This window comes from Primulina tabacum, chromosome 11, assembly GCF_025594145.1.
Source record: "Primulina tabacum isolate GXHZ01 chromosome 11, ASM2559414v2, whole genome shotgun sequence".
NCBI lineage: Eukaryota > Viridiplantae > Streptophyta > Magnoliopsida > Lamiales > Gesneriaceae > Primulina > Primulina tabacum.
The window spans coordinates 1,032,247-1,058,364 of record NC_134560.1 but is presented as its reverse complement, the minus strand read 5'-3'; the positions used below and the strand labels follow the sequence as shown (position 1 = coordinate 1,058,364).

The window sequence follows — 26,118 nt, the reverse complement described above, 5'->3', positions numbered from 1 at the left end:
ATTGACTGTGTAAGCTTATACTTGGAATTAGCAAAACTAAAATTGCAGCAATTTTAGGAACCTATTACGTATAATCAGTACAACGTTGACTACAAAATGTGATTTTAACATGATTATAATAAGAAAATGTGACTAAGACATATACCATGACATTGCCCAAACAAAAATTCAAATGGCTTAATTGGGTAATTCGAAAGTGTTCAATGGCAACCATTGCGAACTAAATTTATACCTGAGGAATGAGATTGCTATTGTAGAGTCACTCACCATAGCAACATAAAGTTTTCATAAAAATATTTTATTTTGGGCAAAAACTTGTGTAAGACGATCTCACGGGTCGTATTTTGTGAGACGGATATCTTATTTGGGTCATTCATGAAAAAAATATTACTTTTTACGCTAAGAGTATTATTTTGTATCATAAATATCGGTAGGGTTGACCCGTCTCACAGATAAAATTCGTGAGACCGTCTCACAAGAGACCTACTCTTTATTTTGACATGCACCCACACCACACCACACTACATAAATATCATATTAACGTATATCAATATTAACGTATTAATATATAAATCATGTTAGTCAGCTAAATCGCGTTCAGCTACACCACTAAAATTATTTACATAAATTGTATGTATCAAGTTCATCTAAGAATTTGATACCAATACATTCTTGTCATTGTTTGATACGATGGAATAAGATAAGGTTGAAGCCCAATTAGCACAAAGCCCAAATCTTGAAAAATCTATTTCAGCTAGCCCATGATGATCCAGTCCAAATCCAAGAAGAATCGAGAAGAACCAAGTCGATAGAGTTTATCCTTTATGGAGGAATATTAGTTAGTTACTCTGGTTTCCACTAGTTAGTTAGCAATTAGCCACGGTAGTATATAAATGAAGGGAAGACTTGATTGTAATTCAGGACTTGGAATATCGTTGTTCATCTTCATAATGCAATTGATTTTCCATTTTTATCTTCATCTTTAAATTTTAACTTGGTATCAGAGCAATATGGCGGAAGCCATTTCACCTTCAATACACAGTAGTGGTGGCTCAACAATTGTGATTGTGAATCCAGCCAACCAAATCAATTCCGTCAAGCTTAGTGCCGATAATTTCCTTTCATGGAATCTTCAAGTTTTGGCTGGAATCCGTGGGTTGGGTCTTGATCTTTTTATTCTTGATAACCCACCCGTCCCTTCCCAAGTTATTCAAGACGACACAGGAGCTGACATTCTCAATCCTACCTTTATGTCTTGGTGTCGGCAGGATCAGCTCTTATTTTCCTTTCTCTTGGCTTCTATGACTGAAGAAGTCCAGGGACAAATGATTGGGTGTCTCACTTCAAGCCAGCTTTGGTCTCGGGTTTCATGTTTGTTTGCTTCTCGTTCCAAAGCTAAGGTAATGCAATATAAATTGCAACTCCAGACATTAAAGAAAGGCAATCTCTCTATGAAGAACTATTTGGGGAAAATGAAGAATCTCATTGACACTCTTGCCGCTTGTGGTCATCCTCTTTCTGAAGATGATCAGATCCTTCATGTGCTTGGCGGCATTGGGCTTGAGTATGATTCCATTGTTATTCACGTTACTTCTAGAGTTGACTCTCTTCATTTATCTGATGTTGCTGTTCTATTATTAGCACATGAGGCAAGGATTGATTCTTATACTCCTTCTGTGAATGTCACTACATTTCGTCCACCATCAAAGTCCTATTCTCGGAACCCAAATTCTAGTTCTTCGTTTTTAAGACGGGGTCGTGGAAGGAATTTTCGTGGAGGTCGTCGTAATTGGAACAACAATTCTGGACGTCCAGTATGTCAAATATGTGGTGTTTCTGATCATATTGCTGAGAAGTGCTACTATCAATTTGATACAGATTTTGTTCCTCTTCAACGCTCACGTGGAAACTCTTCTTCTTTGACACCACGTTCGCATACTACTTCATCACAATCCCCTGTTGCTGCTGTTGCATGTTCACAAACTGAACCACATATGGAGGAATGGTGGTATCCTGATTCAGGGGCTTCTCATCATGTTACGTCTGATTTAGCCAATTTATCACTTGCCTCAGATTACTCTGGTACTAGTAATGTTCATATTGGCAATGGAGAAGGTTTGTCTATCTCTCATGTAGGACACTCGAATTTTCGTTCCTCTTCTCGATCATTCATTTTGCAAAATCTTCTACATGTTCCTCAGATAACTAAAAATCTCATTAGTGTCAGTAAGTTTGCTTCTGATAATCATGTGTTTTTTGAATTTCATTCTAACTTTTTTCTTGTGAAGGACCTAGTCACTCAAGCGGTGCTTCTTCGAGGAACTTTACATAATGGTCTTTATAAATTTCATCTTGGCAAGCCCTTGTCTACTCCAGATCATCTTGCTGCTTGTCTTCATGTCGGTTCTTCCGTCTCCAGTCCTTCCAGTACTCAAGATTCAACAACAAATTCTTTTCATTCCCTAAATCAGTGGCACTTTAGGTTAGGTCATCCTGCAATGTCAACTGTTAAAAATGTGTTGCTACATTGTAATCTTCCTTTTTCCAGAAATGAAAAGCTTACTTTATGTTCTTCTTGTCAATTAGGAAAAAGCCATCAACTTCCTTTTTTGCATTCTCATACTGTGTATACTGCACTGTTTGATCTATTATATGCGGATTTATGGGGTCCCTCAAACACAATTTCCAGAAATGGTTCTCGATACTATATTAGCTTTGTCGATGCATACACTCGTTATACTTGGATTTATTTTTTGAAGCTCAAATCGGAAGCCAACATCGTATTTCAAACATTCTCCACATACATTGAAGTTCAATTCAATCGTAAAATTAAAGCCCTTCAAACTGATGGGGGAGGTGAATTTCGATCCTTAACCACGTTTATTCAAAATCCTGGTATTCAACATAGACTTTCCTGTCCTTATTCATCCAAACAAAATGGAGTTGTTGAACGCAAACATCGTCACATTGTCGAAACTGGTCTCACTCTATTAGCTCATGCCTCTATGCCACTCTCTGTTTGGGAAGATGCTTTCTTTACAGCTGTGTTTTTAATTAATAGGCTTCCAACTTCGGCGCTTTCTGGAGATATTCCTCTTACTAAGTTGTTTAACAAAATTCCTGATTATTCTTTGCTTCGAATTTTTGGATGTTTGTGTTTTCCTTGTTTGCGTCCTTATAACAGCCACAAACTCGAATTTCGGTCCAAACAAAGTACATTTAATGGTTATAGTGACAAGTATAAAGGATACAAATGCATTATTAGTGATGGTCGTCTTTTTATCTCCAGAAATGTTCGGTTTAATGAAAGCTTCTTTCCTTTTGCTTATAGCTTTGTGGACGGTTCTAAAGTTCCACCATCACATTTTTCCTCCACTGTTCCACTCTTTCTTCCTACCACTTTAACACCCACTGTTAATTTTTCATCCACCTCCTTGTCTTCTAGTCCAGTTCAGCCAGTGTCTTCTGTCATTCCATCTGATTCTTCTTCTCCTAACTCTAGTTCCACCTCTGAAACATACTCAGATAATTCGAGTACTCCTACTATGCAAGACACATCTTCTCTAGTCCCTGTAAATGAACATCATATGATTACTAGATCTAAAACTGGCACGTTTAAGCCCAAGGTTTTTGATGCTCAATTATCTATCTTTCATGAGCCACAGACAGTATGGGAGGCCAAGAACAATCAGGATTGGGTTAAGGCTATGGATTCAGAATATGCAGCATTAATGCATAATCATACATGGTCATTGGTTCCTCTACCTTCTGAGATACCTGTTATTGGTTGCAAATGGGTTTATAAGCTCAAAATGAATCCTAACGGGACTGTTGCTCGTCACAAAGCTAGACTTGTAGCTAAAGGTTATTCACAAACACCGGGTTTGGACTATACCGAGACCTTTAGTCCAGTTGTCAAACCAACAACAATTCGCATAGTGTTAACTATCGCTATTTCAAGGGGTTGGCTTGTTAAGCAACTTGATGTTAACAATGCCTTCTTGAATGGATCTCTCACTGAAACTGTGTACATGCAGCAACCTCCTGGGTATGAGGTTCAATCTGGATCCACACCTCTTGTTTGTAAATTACACAAAGCAATTTATGGGCTCAAGCAAGCACCTAGAGCATGGTTTGATAAGCTTCGAAGTGCTCTTTATCTCCTAGGATTCATGAATCCAAAGGCTGACTCGTCTTTATTTATTAAACATGACACGAAGTTTATTATTTACATTCTTGTTTATGTTGATGATATTGTCATCGTAGGCAATGATCCGGATCGAGTTAACGAGATCATTCGGCAGCTCAACAAGCAATTTTCTTTGAAGGATCTTGGTACTGTATCATATTTTTTGGGTATTGAAGTTGTTAAAAATTCTGATCACTCCTTGCTGCTCAAACAGACCAAGTATGTTACAGACTTGTTGGTCAAAACCAAAATGAATCTTGCCAATTCTCTACCAACTCCGATGTCTACTGGAACTAAGCTTTCCTCTAAAGATGGTGAGGCTTTTGAGGATGTTACACTCTATAGAAGCACTGTGGGTGCCCTGCAGTATCTGACAATCACCAGACTTGATATTGCATACAGTGTAAATCGAGTATGTCAGTTTATGCAAGCTCCGCTCTTAACTCATTGGAAAGCCATGAAACGCATCCTTCGATATCTCGGTGGCACATTAGATTATGGCATCAGTTTAAATGCGTCCTCACACCTATCTCTTCATGGTTATTGTGACGCCGATTGGGGAAATGATATTGATGATCGAAGATCAACTTCTGGCTTCTGTTGGTTCTTGGGAACTTCTCCTATATCGTGGAGTTCGAAGAAGCAGACTGTTGTTTCAAGATCTAGTACCGAGGCAGAATATCGGAGCTTAGCTAATGCCACTTCAGAATTGTTATGGATTCAGTCTCTTCTTACAGAACTTCGGGTTCACTGCTATAGCATTCCCATTATATGGTGTGACAATATTAGCACCATTGCGTTAAGTGCAAATCCTATTCTTCATTCCAGAACAAAGCATCTTGAGCTAGATATTCATTTTGTTCGGGAAAAGGTTGCATCAGGTTCACTTAATGTTCAATATGTTCCATCCTTTGATCAAACAGCAGATGTTTTGACCAAACCTTTGACAACAATCACGTTTACTCGTCTTCGTTCCAAGCTGTGTGTTGTTCCCAGAACTCCGCTCAGCTTGAGGGGGCAAGATAAGGTCGAAGCCCAATTAGCACAAAGCCCAAATCTTGACAAATCTATTTCAGCTAGCCCATGATGTTCCAGTCCAAATCCAAGAAGAATCGAGAAGAACCAAGTGGATAGAGTTTATCCTTTGTGGAGGAATATTAGTTAGTTACTCTGGTTTCCACTAGTTAGTTAGCAATTAGCCACGGTACTATATAAATGAAGGGAAGACTTGATTGTAATTCAGGACTTGGAATATCGTTGTTCATCTTCATAATGCAATTGATTTTCCATTTTTATCTTCGTCTTTAAATTTTAACTGAATATAGATTACTAGATTAACTATGTAGGCATTTAGTGTCGAGATTCATAAAGTTGGTGAAAAAAGGCTCTGAGCATTGGAACCTTCGCTCAGTCCCGATTTATCTGTTCTCCCCTCCATAGCCGACGGCCGATCGATTTCTTCTCACTTCCGAATTCAAGTTACAAACTTGCATCCGCAAACAAGAAACCAAAATTCCTCTCGCGCCGGATTACAGTTATTGAATATGCCTGGACAGTGAGCAAAGCATTGCTAAAACTGTTGAAGTTGTGCCTAATTCTTCGATTAAGCTCTTGTTTGTAGAAATGGGTGTCGGCTACGATCAACATGGGTAAGGCCCTTCCCCCAACCGCTATCTCACGCGCACACAAATTCACGCGATGCAATCATGTATTTTTGTTGGACGAAAAAAATGATCCGAATTTTAAGTAGTATTGATCGAAAAATAGGCAATATATAACTTCAGCAGCTATGAGGGCTTGCAGAGATGCCATTTCTTCCAATTCGATTCCGGCATTCAGAAGAGGTAACCTTAGTTTGGCAACTATTTTTATATTTGCCCTTCAAGGAAGGAAACCCATGCTATTCTTCTTCTTCTTTTTTCATTTTTGTTTCATCTAGTAACGAGATGTTTGTATTTGAAATTTAGGTTACTTTCTTGTATTCGGTGTACCTCCCGAATTGAGTAGTTATGACTTGGTTATTGGGAGTTTAATTATCTTGTATCATGTTGAATTATTTCCTCTTCGTCGATAAAATTGCTCAACTTTCTTATATACTGGAGTATATATATCTGGTTGGATGGGTTCAGGTTCCATACCAGGTGTTTCATTCGGTGAGATGAAGCTTCAGATTAAATTGGGGGTTCCTCGATCGCTGCAGCACTCGTTGGACCTTGAGAAGGTCAAGTCAATTTTCCCTTAGTAAGTATTTTCTACTTCATTTATGGGGTTAACAAACACAAACTTTGTGCGTATCTTTGATTGAATCACCTTGCATAGTGGAAAGATGACGAATGTTGAGGTTGTGGATGGTGGATTGATATGCTCAAGTGGGGTGCACGTTGAAGAAATGGGAGATAAAAATGATGACTGATACATTGTAAATGCAGCCGTTTATGTTGGTTGCTAAATTTCTGTGGCAATCGGTGCTAAATGGTTGGTCTCTTTTACTCCTCTCCAACACATCAAATACTCCAAACATCAATGTACCATTTCTTCTTTCAAGTTTTGGTGTCCAATACAGAAATAAGGTCACTTGATAATCCTGCATATCATAGATTCATTTTGATCATGCACAAAAAATGAACAAAGTTGAATTGATAAAGAAGCAATCTGACCTCGAATGTGATTTGAGATATCGGGCCTTTTATTTGAAGGTAGTGTTGGCCTTGGGAACCTGCAGATACATTCTAAAGAACTCCATTAATTTAAACTTAGGGAGTCACCAACAAACTTTATCTTTTCCCACTTCCATCTCCTCAAGAAGTGCTCACCGTCAAATCTGTACCCAAAATCATGTCTATTAGAAAATGAAAGGATGGCTCAGTGTTGGGAGGGACTACTTTACCACAAATCATGCAGAAATGTATATCCTGAGGACGAACTACCACGAAGTCGCACTTGGCTAATCACGGCTGCAGCTTCATTTCATGCATGAAAATTTTCAAATTCCAAAATATAACAGGGTGGTTTTTATTTTGTTTAAATTCGAAAAATTCACGTAGATGCCACCCTCCAACTTTGTTCTGTTGGCTAATGCGTGCATAAAATTTGTTAACAAGTCGTGTGTGTTGTGTGTGACTGAACTGATAATTTTTAAAGGAATATAAAAATGATTTAATCAACATATGTAATATGTTATTGAACAAATTTTTTTTTGACTGATTTACGAATTTTTAAAAAGTTGAAAATACAAGGGGTACTGATAGTGTATACCTTCCAAACTTTTGGCAATCGACTCCTGTAGAGGATATGAAGGATCAAACTCCCATTGTCCACTAAACCAATCGCATCCATTTTCTGATGCAAATCACTCACATTATGCATTAAATCACTCGCAAATAGGAGTATTCCGATTAAAGTTTTTAACAAGTTTTGGAGCTTAAATTTCATCCCTTTTTTTCAGACTTGAGTTCTGCTAGAGGTTTTTATAACGGGGACAATTTAGATGCAATAATGACAGGAAAAATATAAATAAAATGGGACTAATCGATATCGACCTGATTACAGCTATCACCCTATCAGCAATGCGATATTTACATAATCCAACGATTTAGGTGTCACATTCACAATTTCACATTCACATTTTTAGTCAATTTTTTACTCATATATATTTACGCCGCGTTTGGTACCTGTGATTAGGTGTGTTTATTTTTTTAACTCACCTAATAACATGTTTGGTAGGAGTGATTATTTAACCACGTCTATCCATCCTATGAATGATTAGATTATATTATGTGTGATAAAATAATCACTCCTCACCCCCCAGGATTATTTATCTCACTCTTAATCCATCATATTTTTCTAATTTTACTCTTCTCCTAAATCTAAACTCACCACCACTTCCCTACACCGACCGCCGCCCGACCACCGACCATCGACCGACCGCCGCCGCCGACGACCACCGCCGCCGACTGCAGCAGCCGCCGCCCACCCCCGCCGACCGTCGGCCGACTGCCGGTCGATTTCCAGACCGCCGCCGCCACCGCTTCCGGCCAGCCACCGTCGACCGCCGCCGCCGCCGCCGACCGCCGCCACAAAACTTGAAGGGCAATTTTGTCAATTCATCAAAAAATTATTATTTATCTCATTCTCAAAAATCATATCAAACATAATATTATTTTATCCTTATTTACTTCAATCATTCTTTTTATCATTTTTCTCTTAATAATTTCATTATTTAATCATCCTAATCAAACGCAGCCTTATCGTGAGACTTTCACTTTATAAAATTAATCATGACATTTATTCCCATTTGTGACTTTCAGTTTTATGGCAATTAATGGTTCATTCATGTGACCCCCTTTACGGCTATAATGAAGAACGGAAAAACGATTAATTATATTTCATGCGGGTGAGATTAAATTAAAAAGTTGCCATGAATAATATACTAAAGCTGAACCCACTCATAAAAAGTTGAATTAACGTGAATTAAATTCGGAAGTTAAATAGTTTTTGCAACTTCATTTATTATTTCATTTTTTTATTATGATAACTTCATTTTATTATTATTATTATTATTATTATTATTATTATTATTATTATGAATTAAATTCGAAAGTTCAATAGTTTTTGCATCTTCATTTATTATTTCATTTTTATTATGATAACTTCATTATTATTATTATTATTATTATTATTATCATTATCATTATTGATTTATTTCAAAGATTTATTATGAGAACTGTAGAATAGATTATAAAATTATTTGATAACATCAACGGAGTTTATTTGAGTTAAACAACAGATATCGTGGACTTAGCAGTCATTTGCTTAATTTATATTATATCTAATATGTATTGATGTGCATTAAAAGCGGTTCTCATAATTATATGAAGTGTCAAGATTTTTGTGATAGAAAAAACTTGTTTTATTTTTCTCATGGGAAAATGTGAAGACAAAAACTTGTGTGAGACGGTCTCACGGGTCGTATTTTGTGGTCATCCATGAAAAAATATTACTTTTTATACTAAGAGTATTACTTTTTATTGTTAATATCGGTATGTTTGACTCGTATCACAGATAAAGATTCGTGAGACCGTCTCACAAGAGACCTACTCAAACATGAATTGTGTTAATAGATTATATTACATGTTGATGACTTGTAATAATGTCGTTTTCCATTGCCCCTGAAACGTTATCTATCAGTCCAACCAAAATAATAGCATTATCCTAAGCACTGAATTTTAACAAGAAGGTGCACCATGAATATTTTTGAGCGGAAACTGAGCTGCTCAATAATATGTGAGTTCTGTATTCTAAGTTTTGTTGATTGCGCGTAAAATATGATCTTGTGTTCCACAGTTTATGCTGTGGGGTATGTAAGAAGCATAGCTAGGCCACACATGCCTCGTACCGCATCGATATCCCTCTCCAATCTTATGTATCCATCCTCTCCCCAGTTTGAACCCCAAGAACTTTTTAGCAACCAATACTTTATACCGTCTTCGCTTGTACCGTATCCAACTGCAGTAGCACCATGGGTAAGATTTGTTCCACACTCGCCTGTTAAGACTCCACTCTTTGTAGAACTGGAAGAGACTTGAGTCAAGTTGCACTCTCACTGGTTGATCAGCCACTGCCATTAACATAGCAGTCTCATTGTTTTGGGGAACGTGTACGTATCCTGTGATCTTTGCGGCAAGAGAGAGCTTATTAGATTTGCAGATTCCTTCTTTCTTCTGGTAGGGATAATATATCTTTATCTGAGGATAGATCCTTGTTGCGGTTAACAAATTCAAAGGCATGTTGGATACTGCCACTTTTGCAAACATCCGTGTTAAGATAGCTTGGACCTAACTCAATCCCAAAATCTAGTTAAGGGAAGATTATCCAAATCAATATATGCAACTCTCAAGAATTCTATCCGACCGAAGTGATATATTTTAACACACTCCTCACGCTACAAAATGAACAGCTGGAGCGTTGAGACATTAACGGATGGCCCGACACATAACGGTGGACTATGATACCATGTTAAGATTAGAACTAATTGGACCTAACTCAACTTCAAAGTTAGCTCAAGCGGGAAAAATTGTCCAAATTCAAATATGTAACTCTGAATAACTTTATCCAACCGATGCAAGATATCTTAACAATCGGAGGCACCATCACAGTACACAGGATCTAATCCAAGAAATGCCTTCGATAGCAGCCACTGCTGAAAATACCCAGCAACTTCCTGTGTACGAAACTATTAGTATCAAATATAACTTAGTCGAATAGAAGCATATTAGCATACATATGTTGACCCTCTATATATTGTCATCCTATTTATGGCTGTTCTCAAAAGATATATGTAGCTACCAGGAATTATCCAACATAAGCTTTATATGTTGACATTAAGGCCACAGTTTGGTACTATGGATTATCGTTGGATTACGCTTTTAGTCAAACGTTTGATTGGTTTTTAAGAGCTCCAGTAATATCCATGGGCCCGGGAATTGAGCACTGCTGAAACGTGAAAATGCAAGAAAAGAATCCCAAACTGAAGATGGTATTGACAGTCCTATTTTGCACAGTAGAAGAGACAGGTTGTCTCATTCCAAAACTACCCTTCGCCCTGCTTTTAAACGTGATTTCTCTTTTCTCAATTTGTTTTCTTGTGTTGCAAATGGCCGCCGTCGTTGTTGGAGGAGGATAGTAAGTTCAATTCGTCGTTGCAAGTTGTCTCAGAAATCTTTACAAGTATCAGGTAAAATATCAATTCAAGAAAATATTTTTTTTCTTTCCACATCTGTTTGTTTTGGTACAAAGTACTTATCTTTCGAACCTTTGCTGAAAGAAAATGTTGCTTTGCTTTCCACCATCTAAGATACGTTCACAACGACTGCATCCTTGATGTCTCAAATTTCTCCTTGAAAACAACCTTCTATGGTGTACAACGCAAATCAACGGTCCACAAAGAAGCAAATTTCTGTTGTACAAAACACAAAGGAATCAAAAATAATGAACCGAAAAGAGAACTAAAATATTTAATGTTCTTCTTCACATGTAGAACATATCGAAAACATAAAAAAGAAGAATTTTTACATGCCATTAATTTGTAACCCATCACCTTAACTTCCTTTCACAAATCTACTTCCGTAGTATATCAGATGTGTGAGGTAACAATAGCTGCACCGTTGAGTGAGAGAGTAGTGGGTAGATCTGTGACTGGGGAAAAAATAGAAGCGTGATGTCCACAGTGATAGAGGTGAAATTGGACAATTAATTATTATACTAGTACTTATCCTGACAAAATAAATAGAACCAAACATAAATGCGGTTTGAAGACTTGTACTAAATGTCCATGTGCTACACTTTATTATTCCTTGTATTATCATTCAATTATTATTCTCATCTACGTATCAAACGGTGCGTAAGGGTGCAAGTAAGTTTATATATTTTAACGTGTACGTGCTTATAAGTGCTAACCACAATTTCTTTGGTTATGTAATATATCAAAACTATATATATAGGTATCTTGTAAGGCGTTCTCACGTATTTATATATGTAAAACAGTTCGATTTGATCTATATCTAGAATGAATTGTAATGCCTTTTGAATTAAAATTAATATTTTTCATGGGTCGAGTCGTTTAAAAAACCCGTATTGCAAAATTGACGTGTGATACTGTCTCATATGAGTTTTTATATGAGATTTTTTGTGCATGTGTCTATATATATATATATATATATAAAAAACTAAACGATATTTATTTGAAATGAACAAATTGTTAGAAATGATTGCCTTGATGATATATAATCCACATAATCGTTTATGTCGGATTAACTAAAATATATAACTGAAAAATAATGGGGAAACTTACTTAAATCCATTATGTTGAGATGTTTGAAGCACTTCCTTACGGTTTCTTTTGAGAAACTTGTACAAAAATACAAATTTTCTACGTATTTTTGTGTGCATTGCGTACTCAAACTGAAAATCTTCTAATGGTAATTATGCATTTAAATCCATATATGACTAGATAATGATATCCTTTTAATCCAAAATCTAAACATCAGTGAATTACTTTATTGGATCATCTGATGACAAATATGTACATTTAAATTGATTACGCTAGTCCAAAATAATCCTAACATAAATGTCATGTATCAATCGGAATGTCATGTTTTTTTTAGCAATGTACGTAAATCGATCACAGGTATATTATTTTTCTCGGACCCACTAACTTATATAGCTAGTGGCTTTGGCTTTTTATTCAATTTCAAAATTTAATATATCACATATACAAATTATATTACGGTATGAGCAAAATTTTTGTATTTTCTTTTAATCCGATCCGTGCCTATTTGTGCACCAGAGTGCAGAAGTGCATTTCCAAGTTCCTGCAGGTGGCGAATATGCGTCTTGGGTTGGTGTATAGTGCGATTCCTTGTACTATCATCAGTTATATAACAAGTATCTTGCAAATTAAAGTGCAAGCTATGCATGTTCCTAAAATATTTTATAGCTATAGAATTTTAGTAAGGTGTAAAAATATTAAATTTAGATAACTAGATAAAGGATAGTTTGGAAGAATTAAGTCATATATGAGAAGTTTTTAAAATGTGAAAAGTTACAATATAGTACTTTACTATAGATTTTTTCATCTACTGGATTAGTTTTGGAAGTTCACTTGATTCTTAATCTTCATATCATATGGCCGATATGTTATCGAAGATCATCTCAGCGTGAGCAAGAGCATGCATATAATATGTTTTAATGACTTTAAACCATCCGATTATTGATTTTATTTAATTCTTTGCCTGCATTTATTAACTTTTTGTGATATCTGATCTGGCCCCCATAAATTTTTATCATGTCTTCAAATTTTTAGCTATTTGTTGACGATTCTCATGACGATAAATGTGCTTATATTTGCTGATAACTGCATGCAAGATTTCTCGTACGTACAATGAAAAAACTGGCTCAATTGTAGAAGATATTTCATTATCTAGATCTGCATTCGATAGTCGCAGAAGTAACCGGGAAAACATGATCTGAAGGAAAAAAAGCAGACTCAAATGTGAGTTGTTGAGTCTGAGAGGTATACAGTTAAGAGTATGCAAACCTCACAATACTGGTTAACCCACACAACTATTAAGGAAGCAAAAATGGCTCTGGAAACAATTATTTCAAGCAGTTGGATAAGAGGCATCCATGGCTATCCCGCAAAGCCCTTCCTTAGCACGAAAACCTCTCTCGAATTTTACATATCCATTTTCGCCCCATGCTGCGCCCCAAGAATTCTTCACCAACCAATACTTTTTCCCGTGTTCGCTTTTTCCGTATCCAACAACTGTGACACCATGATTTAGATTAGTTCCACACTCACCCGTATATATGCCACCTGCATAAAACTGGAAAATGGGTCCGCTCGCATCAATAGCCACAGACACAGGTTGCTTTGCCACCGCCTTGAGTAATGCTGACTCATCATTAGCCGGCACTTTTTCGTATCCGGTGATCTTTGCTACTCTTGAGGATTCCTTTTTGGTGTTACACATGCCATTTGCTCCTTTGTATGGATAGTTGGCTTCTGTTGAGAGGCCTTCGTGAGTTATGAATTTGAACGCATCATCCATGTATCCTCCGTGGCAGCCCTGATTAGATTTGGTATCACAATCCACTAGTTCTTGTTCGGACAATGAGACAAGTTTGCCTGTTTTAATCCTGTTGATTCCTTCCGTGGCTGCAACTGCTGAAAATGCCCAGCAACACCCTGTGTACGTATGTGCATACATGAGTTTTCAAGTAAGAACGAGATTTCAACTTTTACGGAAAAAATTCATGAATTTACTCGAATTTTTGTCTCAACTTACCACATGTGAATTGGTTCTTTACTCCACTAACAGCTCCTTTCTCTCTCCAGTCAAGGCTCGCTGGAACTTTAGTCACATTTTCATGTCTAAAGTTTGTGGAAAATTTCTTGTCGGGTGATATCATGTATCCGCCACGAGAAGAGCGAAACTCTTCATTGGAAAGATCTGCGAATTCATTGATGGAAAGCTTGTAAGACTTGGTTTCGTCAAGGTTAGAAGATTCGATGAACTCCACATTGTTCTTGAATATTTCGAATCGCTTGGCCTTCTCGAGGTCATCGTTGTATACACGACCATATTGCATCATCCATTGCTCGTGTCTCTCGGCCATGGTTCGGTCTGGAATGCTTCTAGATGTTGCTACAGTTGAATACATCCCAAGAAAGGATACAAGCGCAAGAAAAATGATTTTACCGAATTGGAAAGCCATGGAGGATAATTATACTGTTATACTAAACCTTAATTGTAAGATGGAAATGAACAGGTAAGAATTGGGGTATTTATAGATTGTAATAAATTCCTTGACAGCTACCTATTCATTTAATTGATCATGATCTATTGAACGAGTCTCCAGGGGCGAGATTTGAATAAATTAGATCCCGCAAGTTTTAACTCTCATGCATATTTACTCGACTCACTTAAATTAAACTTGCCATTTATTCCCATTTGTAACTTTCAATTAATGGTTATTCATTGTTCATTCATGTAACCCCACTTTATTTATTATTTCCTTTTTATCAATATTATTATCTTAATTAATTTTTTAATAATCATAATTTATTTTTTTATGGGTTTTATTATTAATATTATTATTTTAAAAAGTAATAAAAAATGTGAGAATAGTGGTGTGGTAAACGATTAAACGGGTTTATTAATATCAACTAGTTTCCTTCTTTAAAAAAAAAATTAGGAGTGAACATTTGGTTTGGACAATACATATTAGGACAATATTTCCACGTACTTGCCATAGTTCTAAAAATACGCATCACAGGAAGCTGGGAAGATCAGACCATCAGACCCGGACCTAAGACTACGCTGGAGAAAGAATGTAAAAATTTATTACGGATTTTATTGCCCAAAAATCATGGGAATCAGACATCAGATCCGGGTCGACGAATAAATGAGCGATCAAAATAAAGAAATATTGTGGGGGTCTTGTGTTAAAATATATCTAGTGTTGAATACAATTTTTTATGATGTCAAAATAAAAGTTATTCGAACGTACGTGCTTCATAATTAACATCCACAACATAAAAATTGATCACTTGCCACCAAAGATTTAACCAGATAACATGCCTTGCTTTTACAAGATTTACAAGTAATAAATCCACCTGCATATGAACAAGGAAGGATACACATAAATTATGCACGCATATATCATAGAAATTACAGTATAATACACGTATTAGGGGGACTTGTACATCAGCAATTTCACACAGTTGGATAAGAAGCTTGCATGGCAATGCCACAGAGCCCTTCTGCAGCACCAATATCCCTTTCCATTCTAATGTATCCATTCTCACCCCAGGTACTTCCCCACGAATTCTTAACCAGCCAATACTTGGTTCCGCCGCTAGTTTTTCCATACCCAACTGCAGTAACGCCGTGGTCTAGATCAGTACCACACTCTCCAGTAAAAACCCCACTTGAGTAGAATTGGAAATCGGATCCTCCAGCATCAATGGCAACAGATACTGGCTGGTTAGCCACCGATTGCAGCAATGACGACTCACTGTTGGCTGGGACATCTTCGTAGCCTGTGATCTTGGCAACATGGGAGGACTCTTTATTGGAGTTGGCATGGTCCATCCTCTCCGTCATATGGGTAATTAGTTTCTGTGGTTATGCCATCGTTTCCGATCATGTATTCAAATGCATAGTCCATTAGACCACCATTGCAGCCTTGATCTTCACTTGTGTCACAATCCACTAGTTGTTGTTCGGACAGCGAAATCAATTTTCCGGTTTTGAGCTGGTGGATTCCTTCTGTGGCTGCAATGGCTGAAAAAGCCCAGCAACATCCTGTATTTTTTTCCCAAGGAACTTGAAAAATCATCCAAAAATATACAGAAACAACATTTTAGTGTAGTTTTAATGGTTTGTTTAACTCACCACATTGTCCTTGGTCTTTAACACCTGTAACAGCTCCCTTCTTCCTCCAATCAACACTCGGTGGAACTGCAGTCATGTTCGAATATCTGAAGGACGAAATTGTTTTAGATGACTTGTGGTGGAAGTTCATCTTGAATCCATTACGTGATGCTTGGAACTCTTCGTTGGTCAAATCAGCAAACTGGTTTACTGCAAGTTTGTAAGAACGAGTCCCAGCTGAATTAAAAGATTCAATGTAATCCACATTCTCCTTAAATATCTTGAATCTCTTCGCCTTCTCAGCATCGTCTTTGTAGACTCTTCCATATTGTGCCATCCACGACTCATGCCTCTCGGCCATAGATGCATCAGGAATTGTGCGGGCTGTGACCCAAGAAGCCCACATCACCAACGCCACCATCGCAGCAAAAATCAGCTTCCAAGAAGGTGACAAGACCATTCTTTATAATTATACGTTGGAAAGCGGAATTTTCTTCTATGAATCCAATTTGTGATGTGAATGGAAAGTGTTGGGAATCCATTCATTAGGCAACAGGAATTTATAAAGTTAATGGAGTTCTGTGTTCTTCAAAGGTCACATCAGATTTTCTTTGTCGCTTTGAAAGGTAACGGAAGGAGCTTTACCGAAGTCCCTGGAATGCCCGGCAAGTTGTAGAAGGACATTTGAGATTCAGTTCCGTGGACGTTGCTCCATTTTGCCTAAAATATTCTGTTGCTGATAGCTGTTTTGGTTATTAGGTAGATGACCTCATGAGCCACGTCTTATTATTATAATTAATTTTTCTTTAATGGATTCGAACTATGACTAGAACAGAATCGAAAGGTATCCGAATGATGATTAAAGATTCTGTAACAACAGTCATATCTATATTCTTGCATTCTACCTTTGATTCAGTCATGAGAATCAATGGGACAAACATCAGACCCTTAAATAACACAAAAAATGGCCGTCTGCTGCGACAGTTGAGCAGTCGATGTGCTCTGTTTTTTGGTTCCTTCAAATTACCGTGCTTTTATTTCCTCTTTTCCGCCTTAATTATTATTTATTTTGGCTTGATTTTACTTTCTTGGTTTTGTGTTTTCTTTTCCTTCATTTTCTCGATTGACAAAATTTATCCCCATCCCAAATGAGTTCATTCGATCAAGGCTAGACAAGCAAAATATAAATTTCTGAGCTATTGAGATTGCTGAACTACAGCAAAATTATCTCATACCTTCATTTTAAAGGACAAAAACAGATCTCTCTCCTTTATTTATAGCAATTAGCATGAAGTATGTGTAGTTACTAATTATATATAATATAAATTAAATATATATATATATATATATATATATATATATATAATTAAAATTTCAATCTCAAAATCTTGTATTACTAGTAAATGATAATAAACAAAACATATATAAAACAATATGGATTGAAACAAACTCAAAAAAATGTTTATCCATCTATACACTAAACATTAAGGAAAGTAACAAAAAAAAAAAAACAATTGATGAAATGATATGCAGAATATATAGATAACATAACATATGTCAATTCAAATTTATAGCGTGATCTCAATCATCTACTATTATTGCAACATCTCAATAAATATATATCCTAGAAGTATAGAAAAAAATAGATGACATATCACTTGAAAAAAGAAAACGACAACCAAACAAGTAAATTAAATGAATTCTTCTCTAATCCTTTTGCACTTACCCACATGCAATTATTTTGAGAGAAACTGGAGGCCAAAACAATGATGGATAAATGCAATTTCAAGAAAAAATATCAAACTTTTCAATCTTAATCACTTAGCGATTTACAAATACTCCAAACAACAATTGGAATAAGGTAAAACCTATGTGAGTTTCAAAGCAATTATAAGGAGAAATAATGATTATAGAATTTAAATCGTGATTAATATTAATATCCAATTTGTCTTTCATGATCATTGACACGTTAACCTAAGAATAAATTATGTTAGAAAATTAAAGTAAAAAAAATAACTCCAAGAAATTCAAATTATTATTTCACGAGTTCCACCTTATTTTCTCCTTCAAAAATATCTAAACAAATCAATGTCTCGAGGTATTATTCATTTTCCGTACCAAATGTTTTTGTCTCCAAATATCCCAATCAGATAATCTCCCAGTCACAGAAATCTTCACTCACCATCCTCGAATCCTTGGCACATGGAAATTCTGTGCAGCACTTCTCTGTCATTCGATCTGTTTCTGAATATATACCTTGAGAGTCGAATGAATGTTCACTGGATATCTTCTTCTTCAATGTACATAACTTTACCTTAGCATTCTGTGAGTAAATAAGAACGCCACATCATGACTACATTCCACACTAGAAAAAGGAGAGTTACAATGTACTTCAAGACAGAATTAAGAATGAGATGAAGGAACCTCAAGATAACCGTAATTCGTTTCCAATTTCAAATCTGAATAGCATTCATCACTATTCACCATGATGATGCTTTCCTCAAGTTTCTGACAGCAACTTGATTGATCAGACTCTGCAATGGGAAATTGCCTAGTGCACACTGTACAAAAGATCAAATGGAGATTTCGATACTTGACTTAATTTTTCTGAAACATTCACGCAGTTGCTAAATCAATATTTACTAGTCAACTACTGTCATTTTATATCTTCCCCAAAACTAATGTAAATTGCGGGACATGAAAGTTTAGATGTATGACAAATGGTAATGACTGATCGATATTTGTGATTTATTTTCAAGTCACACGGTGTTGAGTCAATGTGATTGGCGAGTATATGAGGAAACTTTATACAGTGGGCAGGCAAAGGCAAGCCAATTCTTAATTTCCATAGCAAAGAAGCATCGAGGTCTACATGCAAGGAATATGCAGACCAAAGGCTGAATCTCCTTAGAATTTCAGCGAACTTTAGGATCTAAACAGAAAGGTTGGAGGATCTCAACCCGAGCCTCAGTATTGTTACAATTTACTTCATTGTATAGCCACAGAATCCAGCTCTTAAATTGAAAGAAAGATGAAATTCTTTTAGGGGAAGGGGGGAGAAATTCATCTAGGGCAAATCTAAAGAATGTAACATAGAAAACGAACCCATGTCAAATATCATAGATAACTTCAGAAGATTCATCGCAAAAAATAATCCCAGAAAGATTGAAGTTCAGAATAACATAAAATGTGTAGCTGGTAAACTGCAGGAGCAATAGGCTAACACAGAAATCCCAGCTTGCCGGGATCACCGAAGGTTTCAAGCTCAAGTTCTGACATAGCAGAATATGTCATAGTCACAAACATGTCAAAGTCAGAAGGTCTTTGACAGGCCTTCATACTACAATCAAAAAATTTGTCTTATTGGGGTGTTTCCAAATGAAAAATAACTAATGTATCAGGCCTATGGGCATCATAGAAACAAAGGGAAAAGGTTTAATATTCAATGAGCGATCAAGATTCAATGTTCAAAGCAATTTCAAAATCCTTGGCTTACTCCGCAAAAACACTTATTTATTTATTAAGAATAAAGAGAAAAAAAATGCGTGGAGTAATGGACCATCACCATTAGACTGAATTGCTTTAGTAGACACAGAACTAGAACATGTAACTTCATCGTCTGGTAGTTCATAGCCTTGAAACTCAAGGAAAATCTTACTTTCCTCCGTTTTTTCAGAAGAATTGGCTGCCGGAGTCTGAGCTGAGGTCGAAGAATAAGCATGAACGTTACATTCATCTCCATCAAGAGTAAGTTTGCCGAAACGGTTGCTCGCCTCATCTGCTTCAAGAAGGGCAGTTAAAACTGAAATTTGAGAGATATCTATCGTCTCCACAACAGGAGCATCCTCACAAATCTTAATATCATAAATACATTATTACCTTTTCCATCGGCTTGGATATCCGTACATCTCTCTCCCACAGGTTCGATTAACAATAAAGAGGATGCAGAATTCACCGCACATGATTTCTCGTCCTTGTCCGTATCAATACCGATGCTCAACATTTTCTGAGCAGGAAAATTCACATCTTGTTCCAGTGTAGGGGAAGCTAGACCATTTTCTCCAGCAGAATCCACAGAAATGTCGTGGAGAACATCTTCTACTATTTCGGAACACAAGTGCATGAGATTTTCACCTGCTGTGATCAATTGGGTTCGAATGTATTTGACAGAATCCTGTCCAAGTAAGAAATCACGTCAGAGGATGTCAAGACATCGTTTTTATAGTCCAAAGTTAGATGAAGTACGGCAGTAACTACCATATCATTACCAATGAATGGACTTTATGAATGTGTGTGCACTAGTGCTTTAAAATAGAGTAAAATTTAAGCAAGCAATATAAAGAGGTAATATTACTGTAAAAAATTGCAATACTTCATGTAATACCTGGCATATGATTTCATCAGCCTCTGAACAGAAAGTACTAAAACGGTGACGTAGGTTCTCCACCCAAGCTTGACCTTTACTCCCAGAATCCATGACTCTCAGAAAACCTTCTGCAGATAGCCCCAACTTATCTATAAACAAACCATCATTCAGAGGATTGGCAATTTGAAGATAAAAACATACTCCATATGCGAACAAGATAACACGAACACACAGTGAAAATTCAACATTTTCACGTTTAAGCTATAAAGTGATAAACAAGTATTTTCAGCATTCCACTAATGAAAAAGAGCAAGAAATCACTCAGTTGCTGAGGAGTCAAACTCCGGAACCGAATTGATTAAAGGGCTACAAGAACTCAAAGAAACAATTATAAATACAAGACAAGAGAGGCCACGAAAAGAATCATAACTTGAGTACAACAAAAAAATTTAAAATTCATACACGAAATTAACGAAGATGAAAAATTGAATCCAGCGCTAATTGTTATGAAATTTTTGATACATATTGGACCGAGAGAAACAGCAAGAAGCCCCGATCACCTAAAACTCAAATGCCTCGATCAATCCGCAAAAAAATATCAAGTCTTTTAACGGAGCAAGGCTTCGCAATCGCAAATGTTGGAGATAAAAGAAATACGAAAATCTCGGCAGCAGGTAGACGAACACAAGGAAACTAACGTAACCCCATAGGCATAGATCATTGAAATCGAAATAATAAAGTAAAAAACGGAGATTTGGCTCCTAAAAAAATTCTTAGAAATACTAAACATGTAGAAATACTCACACAAAAATCTTAAATGTAAGATGAGATTTTAAGTTTCGAAATTCAATTATAATAAATTTTTCTCCAATTAGAAAAAAAATACTTTTACCTAATTTTTAAAACTTATCTTTTTGTTAGGAGGAGAGATTTCAAAATATATAGATTTGGATTAATCGACTTGTTTATAGATTTTTAGTTGTGAGAATTTCGATTTCTTTTCCTAATAATTGCAGAATTATTATTATTATTATTATTATTATTTTAAATCTAATGTCCATACACTTGGAAATACATATAACATCCGTATGTCAAATCCATCTTCCACGATCTTTAGCTTTTTTTACGTCAATTCTTATAATTAACTCCAAATATTCCTAAAGCCAATGCCATGAAAACTATTTCTCCAAAGTATATACATTGGATCATTTTGAACAGCAGGTCACTATATATCTAATCTAATCTAATACTATTGTAAATATATGAGTTTGAATTGTGACCTTACTATTTTACCCTTTTATTTGTTTTACAATTTATCATTTTAATGAGATTCTTTAAGTCATTTTCTATGTTGGTTTAATATAGTCATTAATAATGTACTTAACTCAAACAAGATAATTATTTTGAGCTTACTATTTTATCCTTTTATTTGTTTTACAATTTATCATGTTAATGAGGTTCTTTAAGTCATTTTCTATGTTGTTTTACCATTTTTTTTACGATTTGTCATGTTAATGATGTTATTTAAATCTTTTTTATGTTAGTTTAATAGGATCATTAATAGTGTACTTAACTCAATCAAACTAATTATTATTTTAATTTACTTTTAAATTTAATTTTAGTTACTTAAATTTATACATTGCTGTCAAATTCATGGAAAATCTCTACCAATTAATGATTGGTAATAATGGGAAGACGAAGGAAGTTGAGTCGGATCGAATAAAAATAAATTATTAATAAATATTAAGGTTATATAAAACTTCTTTTTCTCATTTATAATAAATATATTTTCAGACTTTTTATGTGTCAATAGAGATATGTGATTGAGAAAAATTATTTAATGTAAGTGATTTCAAACATTGTTTTTAAGTTATTTAGTCAATTTTTTTTTATAAATGCTGCTAAATAAGTATTATTAAATAATATGATCAATTTGATCATTTTGTGTTCTTGCAATGAGATGAGTTTTTTACCCTAGCGTTAACATGTTTTATTGTTATATGTCATTTGTATTGATCATATTATGTTTAGATTGCTTATGTGATTTGTTTGTTTGCCGAAAGAAAACATAAAACAAAATCACATATCCCACGAAAATGGTTGTTTTTCAATTTTTTATTGTTGAGATATTTTGTTAATTTTTAAACACATAATGCATGTTTTCTGTTTGCTTAGATTACTTAGTTTGAAGTGACTTATAAAATATTAAAAATGCCGAAATATTTTTTTGTTTTTACCTTATGTATCAGAATATCAAGTTATAATATTTTTTTATTTATTGAGACAAATTTTTTTCCAGAATCTTGTTTATAAATCAATATTTAAAATTTTTACGACATTATTGTATTCTCTATTCAAAATTTTTGTATTTAGATTGATCGAAAGTATTTGAATTTGAGTTTTTATGTGCTTGCTTATATTATTTTTGTAGTAATATTTATTGTGAAAATAATAGGTGGACTAAAAAAATTTGGTATGTTTAGGAGTCCGCTTGTGGACGACAAACATGGATAAATTTTAAAATATATAATATCCAGTAGGTTTTTTGCATGCGATTTTGTTCTAATTCAATGATTATGCATGATTCTAAATTTTAATTATATCACCAGTTAACGCATGCTTTGTTGTTGCTAGATATATTTTATCAACGGTTTAATATTTTTCTTTGGTTTAAGAAAAATTGTGTGACTTTATATTATATTTTTACGACTATCTTTCTTAATGGTTTTATTGAAGGATTTTTCATGATGATTTCGAGGTACCATTTTTTCCTTTGTGTGTGTGTGTTTTTTTTTTTAAAAAAAAAGATGTGGAATATCTATGAAATAATGACGTTAATAAGGCGTCTTCTCTTTATTTGAAAAAAATATTGGAAAATTTATACAAATTGTGAATAATATGAGTTAGTATTTAATTCGAGAGTGATTTGTGCTTTTTGTTGCTCGTATATACTTCCATTTCTGTGTTATTGTACTAAATAAATTATTTTAAACTTTGAGTTATCATTTTTCTCTTATCGAGTTTGTTTGTGTTATGATTTTTTATTCATTTTGGTTAATATTGTTGGCGGTAATTGATTTTTCTGATATTATATGATGTGCCTTGTTGTTTATATGAAAATAAGTATGAGAGTACACCAATCAAAGCCACGTATTTTGGGTCTTCTGTTTTACGAAGAGGATAATAGATGACTTCTGTGAAATATATAATTTATTGGTTCTTCATACATATAGTCTACGAAATGCGTCAAACTTTGAACAAAAAAGTTAAGACAAATATAGTGGATGAAAAAAGACATGTTAAATAAAAAATAATGTTGCGTAGTAATATGTCATAATTCTGTATGATATAATTCAAGCACATTTTTTATAGATATTTGAAATTAGGTCTAACTAAGCAACATGAAACATATACATATATATTAAATCATATTTAAAGCAAAATGTTAAGATCAAGAATGATTCAGATTTAAATTTCAATGAAGCACAATGAAGAAGAAATTGAAGAATTGTATGTGTACATTAAGTGTTATATACTGATTACGATTCTACTTCATGGTTTGCGACATATGGATGCCATATAAAATGTCAATATTTCTAAAAAATAAAATAGTTTTTCAAAAAGAAAAAAAATTTCAGTCAGGAAAAAATTACATGAAAAACAAAATGTGCATAATTATCATTCTATTTATAATGATATGAGAATAATTCTAAAGCGTTGTGGACACAATAAATCAATTTTGTGCATTTTATTGAGACATTGAGCCTTTTCACTTTATTTCCTCCAATATTATCTCGATATAGTTCGAAAGTGGCTAAAATGTTGTTTTTGTCTATTTTTTTAGTCAAAGTGTCTAACCAATTAATTCATAAGATATACGATGCTAGCATAGAAAACTCCTCGCCAAATAAATTCACTTAGCCAAATATTGAAATTCAAATAGAATTCTACAATATTTCATAAAATTAATTTTGAATATCGTAAAATGCTTATGAAATATAAACAGTTGTATTATTAGATGAGATATTGAATAAGACAAATACTTTGACATTTATTTGAATGATATCTCATACGCATATCTTAATTACGTTATTCGTGTCTTTTCTCAAGGTTTTTAAAATACAATTATTAGTTATGTATGTTGTTCCATAAGATATAAAATATTATAAAACAAAATGTAAACTCAATAGAAGAAAATTTGTTTTATTTCAATGAATAATATAATATTATGTTCTAGACACAACAAATTAGATTGAAACTATATTATCCTCATGACATGATGCACGCAATCATTGTTCTAAAGCTTTCAAAAAAATGACGAACGAGATGACTTTCCTGAATTGTGTCAAATTAAACGATGACACAATTCTAAGATATAATCATTTGAAGAGATTTTCAAGTATTTTTTATCACAGTGATTGAGAAATACTGAAATAGTTGTTAAAAATTCATTAACCTTATAGCTATATATTGACAATATTGATACTAAATATATAAAAATGATATCACAAATATCACAATGTTTGAAGAAGGTGCAACACTATTCATTGATTATGTTGTTGAAGAATATATAGGTTATGCGTACTTTCAGTCACAAGTGAAAATCTATCACGACTAAAAGCATGTTTTCTTAAGAGTTATAGTTGATGATTGTCAAAAACTGAAAAATCATTTAACAACAAAACAAATAATCGGAAAAATAAGATTATCAGATAAAAACAATGTAGAAAACCGAAAAAATTTCGTGATAAGGAAGCAAGCTACGAGCATGTCAAATCTCAGACGAGGATTGTAAATAACATAATAGATGTTAAAAACGATCAGATACTTGTTGAGTATACCAAAATGGTTATATGCATATTATAACAAACTACGACAAAGAGTTGTTGAGTTGTCAAAATAAACCAAGAAGCATATTGAAAAGTGTGTCAAGTGGATAAGATAACTTCTCCACTTCATATAACGTCTATGGTCATGATTTTTTATTTTTTGTTGCTTGGTTTGTTTCAATTGATAAATGCTATTAGCCATGTTTTAATTCATTTAAATATGATCAAAATTACGTATATATCTTCAGCAGTTTATGTTCTCACGTGCAACGCACGTGCATTTTTCTAGTATATATATATAAAACATAAATCACGCTCTACTAATAAAAAATTGCTAGAGTACTAAGACACATTTAAATAGTCGTTCGCAGGAGATTAATATAACAGAAAACAACATATTTTTGATTTTCGTAAGATTCATTTCAAAAACTTAATCGATCAGGTTTCCACCCGTCCAAACTTGCATTTGACATTTATTTTTTTTGGAAAATATACACTCGTCGGAACCTGATTATTATATTAAAAGGTAATTTGCATCCACCTCCAGTGAACTTTATGTATTTGACATTTATTTTTCTTGACATTTTATAGTTTTTACACTTATAAGATAGTTAAGCATAAAATATAAAAAAGCGAATGCAACTAACATTTATTTTAACCAAAATAGCAATGACCGGGAATGAACATGAATCTGAACCATGGCAGGGTACTATTCTACCACTTAGACCATTGCTGCTATGGTAATATAAGTAGGTAAAAAAAAAAAGCAATTTAACTTGATATTTTTTACAAAATAAG

At 34.4% G+C, this 26,118-nt stretch overlaps 4 protein-coding genes across 8 annotated transcripts; 1 reads left to right on the top strand and 3 right to left on the bottom strand.

The window, feature by feature from the left end:
- The first annotated feature begins 5,531 nt into the window (after positions 1-5,531).
- LOC142518785 (uncharacterized) lies at positions 5,532-7,066 on the top strand. Its single transcript, XM_075621600.1, has 4 exons — positions 5,532-5,838; positions 5,957-6,033; positions 6,319-6,430; positions 6,509-7,066. Exons 1-4 carry the CDS (start codon positions 5,813-5,815, stop codon positions 6,600-6,602), a joined length of 309 nt encoding a protein of 102 aa, XP_075477715.1. The 5' UTR covers positions 5,532-5,812; the 3' UTR covers positions 6,603-7,066.
- Positions 7,067-13,141: 6,075 nt separating this feature from the next.
- LOC142517623 (senescence-specific cysteine protease SAG39-like) lies at positions 13,142-14,500 on the bottom strand. Its single transcript, XM_075619940.1, has 2 exons — positions 14,035-14,500; positions 13,142-13,934 (listed from the first exon to the last, which is right to left on the bottom strand). Exons 1-2 carry the CDS (start codon positions 14,462-14,464, stop codon positions 13,348-13,350), a joined length of 1,017 nt encoding a protein of 338 aa, XP_075476055.1. The 5' UTR covers positions 14,465-14,500; the 3' UTR covers positions 13,142-13,347.
- Positions 14,501-15,321: 821 nt separating this feature from the next.
- Positions 15,322-17,254, bottom strand: LOC142518601 (senescence-specific cysteine protease SAG39-like). The gene is given in 3 exon segments (XM_075621393.1): positions 15,322-15,831; positions 15,833-16,056; positions 16,147-17,254. Coding segments are annotated over 3 exon segments (1,029 nt in total). The 5' UTR covers positions 16,586-17,254; the 3' UTR covers positions 15,322-15,465.
- Positions 17,255-18,129: 875 nt separating this feature from the next.
- Positions 18,130-21,238, bottom strand: LOC142519078 (uncharacterized). 5 transcript variants are annotated; one of them, XM_075621975.1, is made up of 6 exons: positions 20,954-21,238; positions 20,510-20,640; positions 20,005-20,299; positions 19,685-19,927; positions 18,550-18,686; positions 18,130-18,448 (listed from the first exon to the last, which is right to left on the bottom strand). In XM_075621975.1, exons 2-6 carry the CDS (start codon positions 20,600-20,602, stop codon positions 18,272-18,274), a joined length of 945 nt encoding a protein of 314 aa, XP_075478090.1. In that variant the 5' UTR covers positions 20,603-20,640; positions 20,954-21,238; the 3' UTR covers positions 18,130-18,271. The 5 variants fall into 5 exon arrangements, with proteins under 5 accessions (XP_075478090.1, XP_075478094.1, XP_075478091.1 ...); XM_075621979.1 differs by having other exon boundaries at positions 19,784-19,927; positions 20,510-21,238; XM_075621976.1 differs by having other exon boundaries at positions 19,691-19,927; positions 20,510-21,237.
- Between the last annotated feature and the right edge of the window lie 4,880 nt (positions 21,239-26,118).